This window comes from Hemicordylus capensis, chromosome 4 (genome assembly GCF_027244095.1).
Source record: "Hemicordylus capensis ecotype Gifberg chromosome 4, rHemCap1.1.pri, whole genome shotgun sequence".
NCBI classification, from domain to species: domain Eukaryota; kingdom Metazoa; phylum Chordata; class Lepidosauria; order Squamata; family Cordylidae; genus Hemicordylus; species Hemicordylus capensis.
This window is the reverse complement of record NC_069660.1, coordinates 166,592,196-166,606,422: the sequence shown is the minus strand read 5'-3', so window position 1 is coordinate 166,606,422 and position 14,227 is coordinate 166,592,196. Positions and strand designations below refer to the sequence as shown.

General features: G+C 46.0%; 1 protein-coding gene across 18 annotated transcripts in view; it reads left to right on the top strand.

Annotated features, from left to right (window-relative positions):
• MTA1 (metastasis associated 1) overlaps positions 1–14,227 on the top strand; it is a 254,529-nt gene that overhangs the window by 167,594 nt on the left and 72,708 nt on the right. For 14 of the 18 annotated variants that reach the window (XR_008306726.1, XR_008306725.1, XM_053248452.1 and 11 more), the window contains 2 exons: positions 1,187–1,376; positions 7,647–7,736. Coding sequence is in view for 15 of the 18 variants with exons in the window: in XM_053248452.1 (XP_053104427.1) it covers positions 1,187–1,376; positions 7,647–7,736 (280 nt within the window). In the remaining 3 variants the exon portion in view is untranslated. Of the gene's footprint in view, positions 1–1,186; positions 1,377–7,646; positions 7,737–12,993; positions 13,215–14,227 lie in introns of those variants that run through there. The other 4 variants (XM_053248463.1, XM_053248464.1, XM_053248465.1 and 1 more) reach the window with 4 other exon arrangements.

The window sequence follows — 14,227 nt, the reverse complement described above, 5'->3', positions numbered from 1 at the left end:
GTATTGTTTTATTATTGTGAACCGCCGCGAGACTTTGGGTTTGGACGGTATACATTAAATAAATAAATAAATAAACAAACAAACCTCCTGGCGCCCTCACCAGCGCCACTGCACCTTACTCTCTTCCTGAGGACCAAGTTCCTGGACAGTCAACTTGTCCCATAGTTGGGAGTATACAGTTGTCCCTCATCAATCGCGGTTCCCCCAATAGCAAATTTGAGAAATTTGGAAATTGTAACCGCCTTTGATACCGTGACCCGAGTATCTGCAGTTTGGTGACTTTTTTTAATAACTTGGGGAAGATTTCTGGGGGTCAGGGCATCATTTCTGGGAGCCATGGGTGATTTTGGGGAGTTTGGGGCAATTTGGGGGTTCAGGGGCAATTTCCAGAGGTCGGGGGTCATTTTGGGGGGTCAGGGGGTACATTTGAGGCCAAAGTGATTTTTTGCCCTTTCCCCCCACCATTTCTTTCTTTCTTTGTGACCACGATTCCCCTAACCCCTGTTTGCCATTGCTTCCCATGGTTCTCCAACCGTGAATTCGCCAACTGCGCGGTTTTCCAGGAATGGAACTCCCACGGTTGGCGAGGGATGACTGTACATGCATAAGAAAGACAGATTGTTTTCCTGTTGCCAGTGCTCTTTGAGTGGTTGTCATACAGCCTGTTTTTCCTCACTACACGTCATAATTCTTGGGGAGCTAGTTGTACTAGTTAAGAAGAAACTGGAAAGGTACTGTATTTACCTGAATCCAAGACTAGGTTTTCCCCCCTCGCCCCCCCAAATTGATATTGGAAAACGGGGATTCTTGAATTCAGAGTCTTGTTGCTCTCAGGTAAATTTATTTATTTATACATTATTTATTATGTATTTATTAAATACAGCTGTAACTTGTTCAGTTCTCTTCAATTCAGTTAAGTGTAACCTGTATTTAATATCTATTTTTCAGAGGGTCATCTTAAATTCAGGGTAATCTTCTATTTGGATAAATATTGTACTCACTATGCCCATACAGCATATGCACATGCTTGGAACCTCCCCTTTGTTCGAAATCTAGCTAGGCAGGTGCAGATCCCATCCATACAAAGACTACTCAAAACGTCAGTTATAGATCAACCTGATTCCCCCCTCCCCCCCCAAAATAACCTTTTTTATCCAAATAATGTTACAAATTTGCTTTTTTCCAGAGTCCTCACAGTGCACCTATTCGAAACAGTGGGAGTCCAAAGTTTGCCATGAAAACACGGCAGGCTTTCTATCTACACACAACAAAGCTGACCCGGCTTGCCAGACGATTATGTAGGGACATCTTACGTCCTTGGCATGCAGCACGGCACCCTCACATGCCTATCAACAGTGCAGCTATCAAAGCAGAATGTGAGTCTTTACCCAGCCTCATTCATAAGGAACTTTTAGATCCATTTTTAAAAAGTAATCTGGTGAAAGAGCCCAATCATGTTGTTGAAGACAACAATGAATGACCTGAACATACTCTGATTAATGCCAAATATGCGTATAAAATGAGAACAACTAATATTAAATTATTCTCGGCTGCTGGTTGAGGACATCTCATGTGGGTTATCATCCCTGCACACTCCAGAGGGCAGAACAAATCAATTAGGCAAAGCCTTTAAGAAGTGAGAGAGGATAGACCCTCCCAATTCAGTTTGTCCTGCTAGCTCCAAAGAAGGTGGTTTCAACCAGCTTCTAGCTTCTCCTTCCTAAAAATTCTTCCTCTCTGATATTTGTTTTCTCAATTTCTTGATGCTCCCGATTTGCTAAACTCTCCTTCCAAAAGCCAAAAACCTCCTTGTTTTCTCAGTTTCTTCCCTCTCCTTCATGGACCCTCAGAAGACCAGCATTTTGCACCTTTTAATGCCCAAGGGCAGCACCTCAACAAATACCTCAATATGGTAAGCTCTTTCACCACACTGCAATGATGCATGCTGCGGCTTCGGGCCCACTATGACCTACATGGTCTGTGTTGGAGCAGGGGGGTGGGGCATCTGTCCCTGTAGAAGGGCCTATGGACGGTCTGCTGACCTCCGTTACTTCCTCTAACAAGAGCTATCACTCTGTATCCCCCCCCCCCGGGAGGAAAAATAGCCCTGGCATCATCATTTTAGTCGATGACACTCCCGCCACCCCTCCAGGCTAGATGCCTCGCCTCAGAGACAAGGAGCCCCATGCTGCTGCCAGCACATACACCCCCCCGTGGGTCTGAATGGGCTGGACCGTTCCTCCTCCCACTGAGCCCATTCTACTGTCATCGGAGGGTGACAACAATGAGATGAGGGCCTCCTGGCTCATGGGAACTATCCGCTGGCGCAGCCTCCTTTAGTCATCCCAGCAGTGCAGCCTGGGGGCAACAGAGCTATGAGGACTCCACCTCCAAGCACCCTGCCCCCTCCCCAATGATAGGAGCACCAGAGACTTTTAAAGACCAGCCACTCCAGTGCCACAAGGACTGGTGAATCTAGGGCCATCTGACCTTTTGCACCTGTACCTGCCCAATCTACCCCATGCCCCCTCCCTGAACCTGGCAAATCTGCCACCACAGAACCCAGTACCCCCGGTCTTCCCAGGGGAAATGCCCATGGCGTGGCAGGCCTGGTTTGTAAAGGCCATCCATACCTCCCTAGAACAGCAACCAAAAAAGCCCAACAAGCAACACCACAGGACCAGGCTTGATTCTTACTCTGTCTCCTCTGAATCAGACCCCTCTTCTTCCTCCTCCTCTGACTCTTCTGAAAGTCCTCCTAAAAAGACAAAGAGTCACAAACGTAAGAAATCTGTTAAACACAAGAAATCAAAAAGCTATAGCAAACTGCAAGAGCGGAAGCGGTTCTAATCGTTCCTCAGATATTACTGACTATGATTCCCCTGATCCTCACCCCATGCTCCCAGCAGCTCAGACCCCTTGAACCTTCTAACCCAGGGGGCACATCTACTGACCCTGGCAATGACCCAATCTCGAGGGAAGAGGGAGAATGGTCTGATGGCCAGCAAGTGGAACCATCCACACACTCACGTACTTAGGAAACTGCCATATACTGAGTCAGACCATTGGTCTATCTAGCTTAGTATTGTCTTCACAGACTGGCAGCAGCTTCTCCAAGGTTGCAGGCAGGAATCTCTCTCAGCCCTATCTTGGAGAAGCCAGGGAGGGAACGTGAAACCTTCTGCTCTTCCCAGAGCGGCTTCATCCCCTGAGGGGAATATCTTGCAGTGCTCACACATCAAGTCTCCCATTCATATGCAACCAGGGCAGACCCTGCTTAGCTATGGGGACAAGTCATGCTTGCTACCACAAGACCAGCTCTCCTCTCCTCTAGACTGTTTCCATCTGATGACATCTCCCAACTGCTACTTAAGGTGCTACATAACCTTGGCTTAAAACCGGACATTCTAAAGGATGCCACCACTCCCTCCAGTGAGTCCCTGGTGCTTCCCACTTCCTCATCTAATGTCCCTTTGTTTCCTTTTCCTGTAACTTTTTCCAAGGTGGTGAAGCAGGAGTGGCAGGCGCCTTCCATACAGAAAAAGACCACCTCAATCGAGACTAAACAATACAGCTATGTTACCTCAGCAGCTGCCTTTTTTCAAATGCTCCCAGTCGATGCCCCCCTGGCTGCTCTGACCTCAGATGCAATCATAACCAGAGATAGAGAGTCTTCACTGAAAGATCCCACCAAAAAGAAGCCAGAGTTTCATCTCAGAAAAAACATTGACCCCATCTCAGTCTGCATTAGAGCCCCAACCACTGCCTCCATTATGTCCAGAGCAGCACTGCTTTGGACGGACAAGTTTTTGCAGTCTCCATCTTGAGACCCATCAAGGCAAAGACAGATTCTATTTAAGATTCAGAAGGCCCAGGCATTCATAGCAGACTCTACCCTAGACTCTGTCTGTTTTTCTGCCCATGCCACAGCAATCAACATTCTTGCCAGATGCACCCTGTGGCTCAAGCACTGGCAGGTGGACCTCACCCCTTGGGCAAACCTAGTGACAGTTCCATTCACTGCATCTAAACTGTTTGATGATGAGGCTCTTCGGGAGATCTTAATCAGAACTAAGGACACGAAGGCCCTTCCTTTTTTTCCCTACAAGGACGCATTACATACAAGTTTTTTCAGCCCTTTCATTCCTTTCATCCCAACTTCAGATCCAGAGACAGACACCAGACAGCCACATCCCCAATGGAACAGACCACACTTCAACCCAAGAAACATTCCCAAGCTGCAGTTTGGGCAAGAGCAGAAACCCCATCAGTCTTCCTGACTCACTGCCTCCAATCGTAGGGCGCCACCAATCTCACTTCTTTCACACTTAGGAGGCCTCTATTTTGGACAAGTGAGTTCTGGACACCATCCTACACAGTTGCACAATAGAGTTAACGGCCTGGCCCACCCGAGAGACCAGTTCCTGCTCAAGATCCCCACAGAGGCATGAAGCTGACAGCAATTCACCACCTACTCAGCATCTCCGCGATAGAAAGATTTCCGGCAGGCCAGGAACAGTGGGACATTTACTCCATCTTGTTTACCATGTGCAAAAAATATGGCTCCTCAACCTCAAATGCCTCAACAAGCTAGTAAGGCGTAGAAAGTTTTGTATGGTGCATCTCAGAAGCACTACAACACAGGGACTTCTTGGCATCCATGGACCTCACAGAAGCTTATCTACATGTTCACATAAGAACATCACGCCTACTTTGCTTCTCGTATAGCGGTCTGCATTACCAGTATACAGTGCTCCCTTTTGGCCTATCTTCAGCACCGAGAATATTCACAAAGACTCTGGTTCTCCTGGTGGCTCACAGAAGTTCTGGGTATTCTCCCCACCACTTTTGGATGGTCTGCTCATCCAGTTGCCATGCCGGGCCTCGGCCAAAAGGGGCATCACCACCACTCCGTCAATCCTGTTCACACATGGCTTCCTCGTGAACATTGCCAAGAGCAACTTGATTCTGTCCAACCAAATACTGCATCTAGGAGTACTTCTAGACACCATCAACTACTACCTATTTCTGCCACAGGACCAAATAGACAAGCTGCAAACACTCATCCGACATGTACTGAGCCCCAGGACAGTACCAGTGCTCACCCTGGCACAGCTTCTGGGCATCATGGTCCCCTCCCTAGAAGTAGTACCTTGGTCACGTTTTCACCTCTGCCAACTACTGTGGTTTCTACTTCTACACCAAGCCTCTGTTGCCCAAAGACAATACGTCAGACTAAGCCTTACGCCACCAGTCAAAGATTCCTGGCATTGGTGGCTTCAGACTACACACCTAGCACAGGGACATCCGTTCCTGGACCCACCTTGAACCATCATCACGATGGATGCCAGCCTATCAGGTTGGAGAGTGCAGTGCCTCAACCACTCAGCCCAGGGACTATGGTCCCCACAGGAAGCCATACGCAGCATCAACTGGCTAGAACTGTGGGCCATATGCCTAGCACTATTAGCCTTCCAGGACAAGATACTTCACCACCACGTTCTCATTCACACTGACAACACCATAGCCAAGGCGCATGTCAATTGGTGGGGAGGAACCGCTCTAGGTCCTTACACAACAGAGCAGTCCGCCTCCTCTCCTGGGCAGAGAACCTTGTTGCCTCCCTGCTGGCTCACCATGTCACCCAGGTGGAATGGCTGAGCAGGCAGGATCACCATACAGAGGAATGGAGGCTCAAACCCCAGGTGTTCCAGATGGGTGAACCATATTCACCTGGGTGAACCACAGGTGGACTTCTTTGTGTCCCAGACCAATACTCAGCTACCAAGGTTTTTCTCCCGCTTCCCGTGTGCCAAAGCGGAGGACACCATGTCAATATCCTGGTCACGTGAACTCCTGTATGCATTCCCTCCAGTACTACTCCTCAGTCAACTACTGCAACCCATACGCCTCCTTCAAGCAGAGGTAATCCTGGAGGCACCTTTCTGGCCACGGTGGCCCTGGTTTCCAAATATCCTCCACGTCACCATATAAAGTCCCTGGTTTCTTCTGGCCTCACCAGATCTCTTCAGCCAGAGTCCATTAGTTCGCCACGATCTGGCATGGTTCAAGCTTGCCACCTGGCAACTGAGCGCAACTGCTGAAACATCACGGGTATGCTCCCAAAGTCATGGGCGCTACTCTGGCATCCAGAAAGGCCTCAAACAACAGGATATATCAGACTTCTTGGAGAATCTCAAGCACAAGTTCTCCCCAGAAAGCTGTGGCATCACCTAGCCTTTCCTCTTCCTACAGGATGGACTGGACAAGAGACTTAAAGCCAATAACATAAAACACCACATGGCTGCCCTGGTCAACCTACTAGCACCATCTAAAGGGTATTCAATCACAAGTATTCAATCACGAACCACCCCACTTCAAGCAGTTCCTGAGCGGGGTGGCGGCGATGTCTTTTCTGCCAGTAGTACATAGGTTCCCATCCTGGGACTTCCACAAGGTCCTCTGGGTCTTGCATGCACCTCCCTTTGAGCCCATTAAATCTATCCCATTGCACGTGCTCTCCTTGAAACTGATCTTCCTCATTGCCATCACATCCACAAGTAGAATTTTTGAGCTCAGGGCACTCTCCTCTAATCTGCATTTTATCTCAGGAGTCCGTTCACCTGATCCTGGACCCTTCCGTTCTGCCAAAAGCCTGATCAGTCTTCCACAGATCCCAGGATGTGGTCCTTCCATCTGTCCTTCCAAGGGCTGACCACTGCAAAAGAAAAGCAGTGGCATAAACTTAACGTCTACTGCTGCCTGAAGTCTACAACTTCCTTCAGGCCAACAGAAGCCTTCTTCGTTTCCTTCCTTCTTGCTACCATGGGTCAACAAGTGTCATCTGCAACTCTGGCCCACTGGATCAAAGCATGCATCGCCCTGGCATATGAAGTTTAACACCTTTACGGATAACTGTTCACTCAATGTGCTCAGCAGCTACATCAGCAGCCTTCTCCATGAATGCACCCCTTGACGAAATCTGCAGGGCAGCTACATGGTCTTCTTCATCCACGTTCACACAACATTACAAATTGGACCTCTAACTCAGCCCAGGCCGCATTTAGTAGATGTGTTCTACAACAGGTCCTTCTGCCCCAATAGCCGGGGATGCTACTTCCAGGGGTCTCTTAGCAGTGGCATGTCCCACGTGAGATGTGCTCACCCAGCAGCTGAGAAAGGAGCATTGGTCACTCACCGTGACGGCTTCTTCTGGCTCGTGCTGTTTAGGACATCTCGACCCACCCTGGAGAGTCCATGGCTACTGGTACGAGGGTTTTACTCAACTGTAATACTTGCATACTTTTGTTTTTGGTTTCACTATGACTTGCCTTTCTAGAAGCTTGGCTTGACAAAACAAAACTGGGAGGGGCTATCCTCTCCCACCTCTTAAAGACTTTGCCTAATTGATTTGTCCTGCCCTCTGGAACATGCAGGGAGGATAACACATGTGAGATATCCTCAACACCAGCAGCCAGAAGAAGCCTTCACAATGAGTGACCAGTGCTCCTTTCTGTGCATTCCATTATATAGATTTCCTTTATATTAAAACATTCTTCAGCAAAAAATGTAGCTTTGACATCAAGAGATACTACTTGTCTGTCAATATGTAAATGAAGCATTCTCTATTCCAATATCGTCTTCAGGCACAGCTCGTTTACCAGAAGCTTCAGAAAATCCATTGTTACTAAAGCAAGTTGTTAGAAAACCGTTAGAAGCAGTACTTCAGTATCTAGGTAAATAAACCACTGAATAATTGAAATATTTGCATTTTTTATGCTTGATCTGTAATCTAGTCTGGAATATTAGTATAATATTCTTGTAAGTATTGTTAGCAAAAGGTTCATCAAGTTTGACAACCAAAGAAGAGTTAAAAGATGGAAAATTTCTGTAATTTTCTCTGCCTCATAACACTATCTCACCATCTGGTTTTGCCCCCATTCCATATGCAGTACTTTTCTTTTCTTTATAGGAATGGCTGGAATAAAAGATTAATTCATTTGTTTCAGTGAGAGACAAGGAGTCAATTAGAGGATACAACTGGAGCAAGAATTAAACCTTACTTCTAGTGACCCTAATTACAAAGAACTAATTCAGTTCTTACCTGCTTTGTTTCTGGTTTTTGGTCATGTTAAAGAGTGATAGTGTGTTGGGAACTGGCTTTTATATGTCTTACAAGTGAAGATCCACAACAAAATACTATAACAGCAGTGTTTATGTTCAAAGTTCCAGCCAATCTGGAACAGAAGCTTCATAAAACTGGGCATGGAGATTTCAAGAGAGGTGAAAGCAAAAATGCACTTTTTTTTCTTTCCCATCTTCTCTTTACTAGAGCGCAAGTGCTCAGATTTCAGACTGGCTGCAAGCCTGAACCTTTATTGCTTTGTAGCAGGGGTGAGGTCTCTGGAGAGTGGAATAGGAAAGATTTCTCCTCCATTTTTCTATCTCCTGAAACTTACCTATATAGTGTGGGGAGGGGAGTTTAATCATATGATATGTATCCCCCCACTACAGTGACAGCACAGAAGGGGCAAAGTGCACTTCTGTAAGGGCTGACTTTGTCAATAAAAGGTTTTTTTTCTCATAGAAGAAAAATAATGTATTTCACATTAATGCTTCTATATATCGGAGTGCTTTTTGGTCTTGTATATTTTATCTGTGAGGAGTTTTGAGCAAGCCAATTTCACCTCCCCTCCACCCAGCATTTTCTATTCTTTTTCAAATTCCCTTAAACTTACTTAGGTTCTGGACTCCACTGAGCATGGGGCATTTCTGGATCATTTTGGTTTTGCTTTTCTTTTTCTTTAATTTGCATACCAATATTTTTCTGCACAGCTGAAGAGTCCTAACTATGCAGAATACCCTACCTTGTCTGTGAGTGGCCCTATTTCACTGCCTAGCTGATATATACTGGACTACCATGTTTGGTAGCAAAGCTACCGCGTGGTACAAAAAGTGGGAACCCACAATAAAATATCTCACTGTGTCCCCATCCTCTAATAGGGATTGCTATAGCCAATTGGGGCAATAGCTATCTTGGACCAAATAATCATTGTGCTGTTGGGGTTTGCAGATGGGGGAAAGATGGTGGGAAAGCAAAAGGGACAATTTTTCTTAAAGCCTCCCCAAATGCTCTTCTATGAAAGAGTGGACTGGCTGCCAGCTTCAGGTCTGAGCCCTTCAAGTCTTTATAGCAGGGGGGGGAAGGTTTCTTAAGAATGGGAAGTATGACTCCTTTCCCCCTAGACTCATGGAGGGCAAATGCGGTTCAGTGTAAGAAAGTGTACTGCTGCATACTAGGACAAGAAAACCACAACTTCATCTATACACTGATGAGGTCTGAGCTGTCGGTGACTGACCAGGAGAGAGATCTTGGGGTCATGGTGGACAGCTCATTTAAAGTGTCATGGCAGCTGTGAAAGTGACAGTGTTCGGCAGCTGTGAAAAAAACAAATTCCATGCAAGGGATCATTAGGAAGGAGATTGAAAATAAAAATGTGGACACATTTGGAGTACTATGTACAGTTTTCTGCTCACCATATCTTAAGAAGGACATTGTAGAACTGGGAAAGGTGCAGAAGAGGGCAACCAAGATGATCAGGGGCCTGGAGCATCTTCCTCATGAAGCAAGGCTACAGCATCTGGGGCTTTTTAGTTTGGAAAAGAGGCAGGCTGTATACTTTCTCCTTATTTATTCAACGTATATGCTGAACATATACTGAGAGAAGCTGGATTGGAAGAAGATGAGCATTGTTTTAAAGTTGGAGGAAGAAACATCAATAATCTGTGTTAAGCTGAAGTGGTGGATAACTTCTGCCTTTTAGGATCAACCGTCAACAGCCAAGGATCCAACAGTCAAGAAACTGGCCGCAGATCAGCACTTGGTAGGGTTGCAATGAAGGCCTTGGAAAGGATATTTAGATGCCGTGACATGTCTACAGCTACAAAGATTAGAATCGTCTGGACAATAGTTTTTCCCGTGACACTCTATGGATGCGAAAGCTGGACTTTGAAGACGCAAGATAGAAAAGGTATTGACGCTTTTGAACTTTGGTGCAGAAGAAAATTTTTGGGGATACCATGGAGAGCCAGGAAAACAAACAAAACAAATGGATCCTAGAACAAATCAATCTGGAATTTTCACTTGAGGCACAAATGACCAGGCTCAAACTATCATACTTTGGACACATCATGCGAAAACCCAGCTCCCTTGAGAAGTCCATAATGCTGGGGAAAGTTGAAGGAAAGAGAAGAAGAGGACAACCAACAGCAAGGTGGATGGATTCAATTACAACAGTAATGAATGCACCACTGAGAGACCTTAAAGGCCAAGTTGAAGACAGATCATCCTCGAGAGAATCTCTCTATGTGGATGCTAAGAGTTGACACTGACTTGACAGCACTTAATCAACAGGGAGACATGATGGAGGTGTATAAAAGCATGCATGACGTAGGGAGAGTGGACAGAGCGAATTTCTTTCTCCCTTTCTCACAATACTAGAACCAGGGGTCATCCTATGAAACTGATGGCCATGAAATTTAAGACCAACAGAAGTAAGTCCATTTTCACACAGAATATAATTAATCTATGGAATTCTATGCCACAGGATGTGATGATGGCGACTAGCTTGGCTGGCTTTAAAAGGGGCTTATACAAAATTATGGAGAACAGATCTATCAATGTTTACTAGTCTGGTGGCTATAGGCCACCTCCAGCCTCAGAGGCAGGATGCCTCTGAATACCAGTTGCTAGGGATGTGCACAAACCTGTTCAGAGGCCCTTATATGGACCTCCGAACAGGTTTGAACACTGTGGGGTTCGAAGTGTGAAGGCGGGGGGTGTCTAAGGGTGGGGGAGTGTGCACTTACCCCTCCCTCTGCTTTCCCCTCCCTCTGCTTTCCCCCTGCCTGCACCCAGTATTTTACATTTCCTGTTGGGCAACAGCATACTTCCCTGCTGCCCTGTTTGCTCTTTGTCTGGAAGAAGCTGGTGCATGTGCGCTCATTGCGCACATGCGCCGACCAAAGAGCAAACAGGGTGGTGGGGAAATATGCTGCCGCCCCATAGGACGTGTAAAATACCGGGCGCCAGCAGAGGGAGGGATAAGTGCACCCTCCCCCGCCCTTAAAGTGAGACACCCCACCGCCATCGAGCCACCCCCGCTTTGTTCTGTGCACATCCCTACCAGTTGCATGCCCTTACCTCCTGCCTATGGTATTTTCAAAGGCATCTTGTGGGCTACTGAATGAAACAGAATGCTGGGCTAGATATACTTTGGGCCTGATCCAGCAGGGCTATTCTTATGAGGGCATTCCAAAACCTTCGAGGTGGCACCTCCCCCTGGAATAGCAAGCAGGATCTGCTTTTGCTTTTGCTTCTCCAGGTTGTCCTACCCTCCCAGCCCTAACTTTTTCTTGAGCTCTGCTGAAGCAGATTTTTCTGCTGCTTCTTTTTCTTCCCCATCCCTAATACCTCCCGCCCCCACCCAACATAACTTAGATAAGGACTGGGCTCTTCACTGGAATGGAGGGATAGGGTTTTGGGGTTTTTTAGCCATGGAGCAAGAATTCCATCAGTTGTAGGGGTGCTGCATAGCTCTAGACTGTGTCAGTGATTCAAGACCCACTCCGAATTGCTCCTGCAACTGAGAGCAAAGTTGGAGGAAGCATGCCAAGTGTCTGAATTGGCAGCAAGCTAAGAAAATGCTCCACTGTTCTGTCACCTGCGTGTATGGCTGCAGATGGGTGCATTGGTATCTAGCACCAGGTGTGGTGGCAAGCCAGCAAATGTAAACCACCCAGAGACACAAGTTTTGGGCATTATAGAAATATTTTCAATCAATCAATCAATCAATCAATAAAAGAAATGCATGCTCCAGTGCTCAGGCAGATGGAAACCACCTTGCAGTCAGGCGCATCTGTATCCAGTGCTAAAAGGTGTGACAAGCTGAGGGCAATCCAGGAGCATAGACCCTAGTCCTTACTGCCTTCCCTTCATATAGGGTAGGTAGAGGATGACAGCACAAATGCTCACAGCACTGTGGTGGCATTCCCCTAGGGAAAGGAATGCAAACAGCAACCTGCACAATGAGGTTTGGGCACCAAGCCAAATGCTTGTACACAGACAGCCATGGAGTGGGGTGAGTAACTAGTCCCTACTGGCCCAACCCCATCCTTGCCTGACCTTTGGGGAGGCAGGGTCTATCCCCTGCTTTTGCTGTGGGTCAGGGCCCTGGTGATAAGGAAGTGATGGGCCAGTTCTCAGAATAAGAGATGAGGGGAAACCTTAGCACACTCATTCCTTGATTCCTCCTCCTCCATCCCTTTCCTGTCCTTTCAGTCCTTCACCTAGAGTTAAGGGAAGGGCTTTGGTACAGCCAAAATATTTGCCAGTCCCCTCGGCATCCCCACCCATAGCAGGGGATACAGATGCACAAGCATCTCATTCTTCAAAGTAGTCCAAGCATTGGACACTAAGGACACTGAAGTGAGTATCTGTTGTGTTCCTCTGTGGATTTATACATGTGGATAAACATACTCCTATGCAGTCTACTCTTCAGGAAGTTTCTAAAGCTCCTCATGAAGCCCTGACCTCATTCTCACACACCCAGTGTGAACATTGCAGATGGGGGCTTGGAGCATCAGTACCTCAGTGCCTTTTCGACTGCTTCACTATGAGCACCTTGGGGAACTTTGCTCTTTCCAAAGGCCAGTGTTTCATATTTCTGTAAAGGAAAATAAGGGTTGAGAATTCTTTCTCGTATTGCTGTGCTCTGTTTTTGGAGTTCATACAGAAAAAAAAATTTTCAAAAAATGTAAGAACTTCAGAGCAAAACTCCTATCTACTGATATACAAGAACTCTAATTTGCTTAGGAAAGGATCATAAGGTCAACTGTCTTAAAGTTTGGCATTTTCAAGACAAGAAAGATCTATGACTTGAGGCTAAGGGGAGTTTATATAATTTGCTTTGTGCCTTTCTTTCTCCATACCAGCTACTGTGTCCACAACATTGATACCTACTTTTATGATGACTGGATCAGGACCATTGGTGTTGAAGATTATTACAGTTCCTTCTATCTGCAGAACTGCCAGCTGACATACAGCTGAAAGAGAGCCCTAAAACCTTGTATATTGATACGAGTGCATCTGGAGAAATACTTACAGCAATTCATGCAAATAAATCCTCTATAAAACAGAATCAAGTGGATGAACCTTTGATGGATTCTTCAGGTTGGAGGAAACGCTCTCATGAGTAGGTGGAAGTGAAGACACATAAGATAAAGAAATATTATTCAACTTTGGCATTGTCGTATGTAGCAGGAGCTGGCTCCGTCAATATCACATACCATTTTGACTCCATGACATTCTCCAGAGAACCTAGATTCTCAAAAAATGCAGGAGGACCTTGGGAGTTCAAAGTTTATTACAGTCTATGACCAGCACAACAAAGGAATAGAATAGAACAAATAACACAGTTTAAAATAAAAACATAATACCACTTATATCACAATTCCCTAGGGCAGGCTTCCTCAAACTGCGGCCCTCCAGATGTTGCTGAACTACAACTCCCAGCATCCCGAGCCACAATTTATTGTGGCTGGGTATGCTGGGGGTTGTAGTTCAGCAACATCTGGAGGGCCGCAGTTTGGAGACGCCTGCCCTAGGGTATAATACTGAAACCACCAAAAGCCTCCCAATCTTAAGGAGGGAGTTAATTACTAAAACTCAAAAATTTATACATAAGACAAATAAATATACAATTAAATAAAAAACATAAACAATTAAAAAGGATAACAGGTCAACAGTCTCAAAACCCACCAGAACTAGAAAGCTATAGGGCAGCACTGGATTTATTAATTTTAAAAGCCGACGCAGTTTTTGAGCTGCCGCACAGAAACCCACCACTTTCCAAGTAATGGCAGGAATACTATCCTCAAGCAGGAAGGCCACTTGTTGGCTAGCAAATTTCCTGGGGACCGAGCCAGCAGTGGAAAATTAATTCTAAACGTAAGTCCCTATAAAAGGAGCAATAAAGCAGAATATGTTCGATTGATTCAACTTCCCCATCACCACAACGGCATAGACGCTCTGCATAAGGAGTCCCACTGTAGCAACCTTCAAGAACAGCAGAGGGAAGGCATCTACATCTAGCCTGTGTGAAAGCCAACCTATATTTGGAGATGTCTAATTGTTTTATTTTACATATTTTTATTTTATTTTATTTTA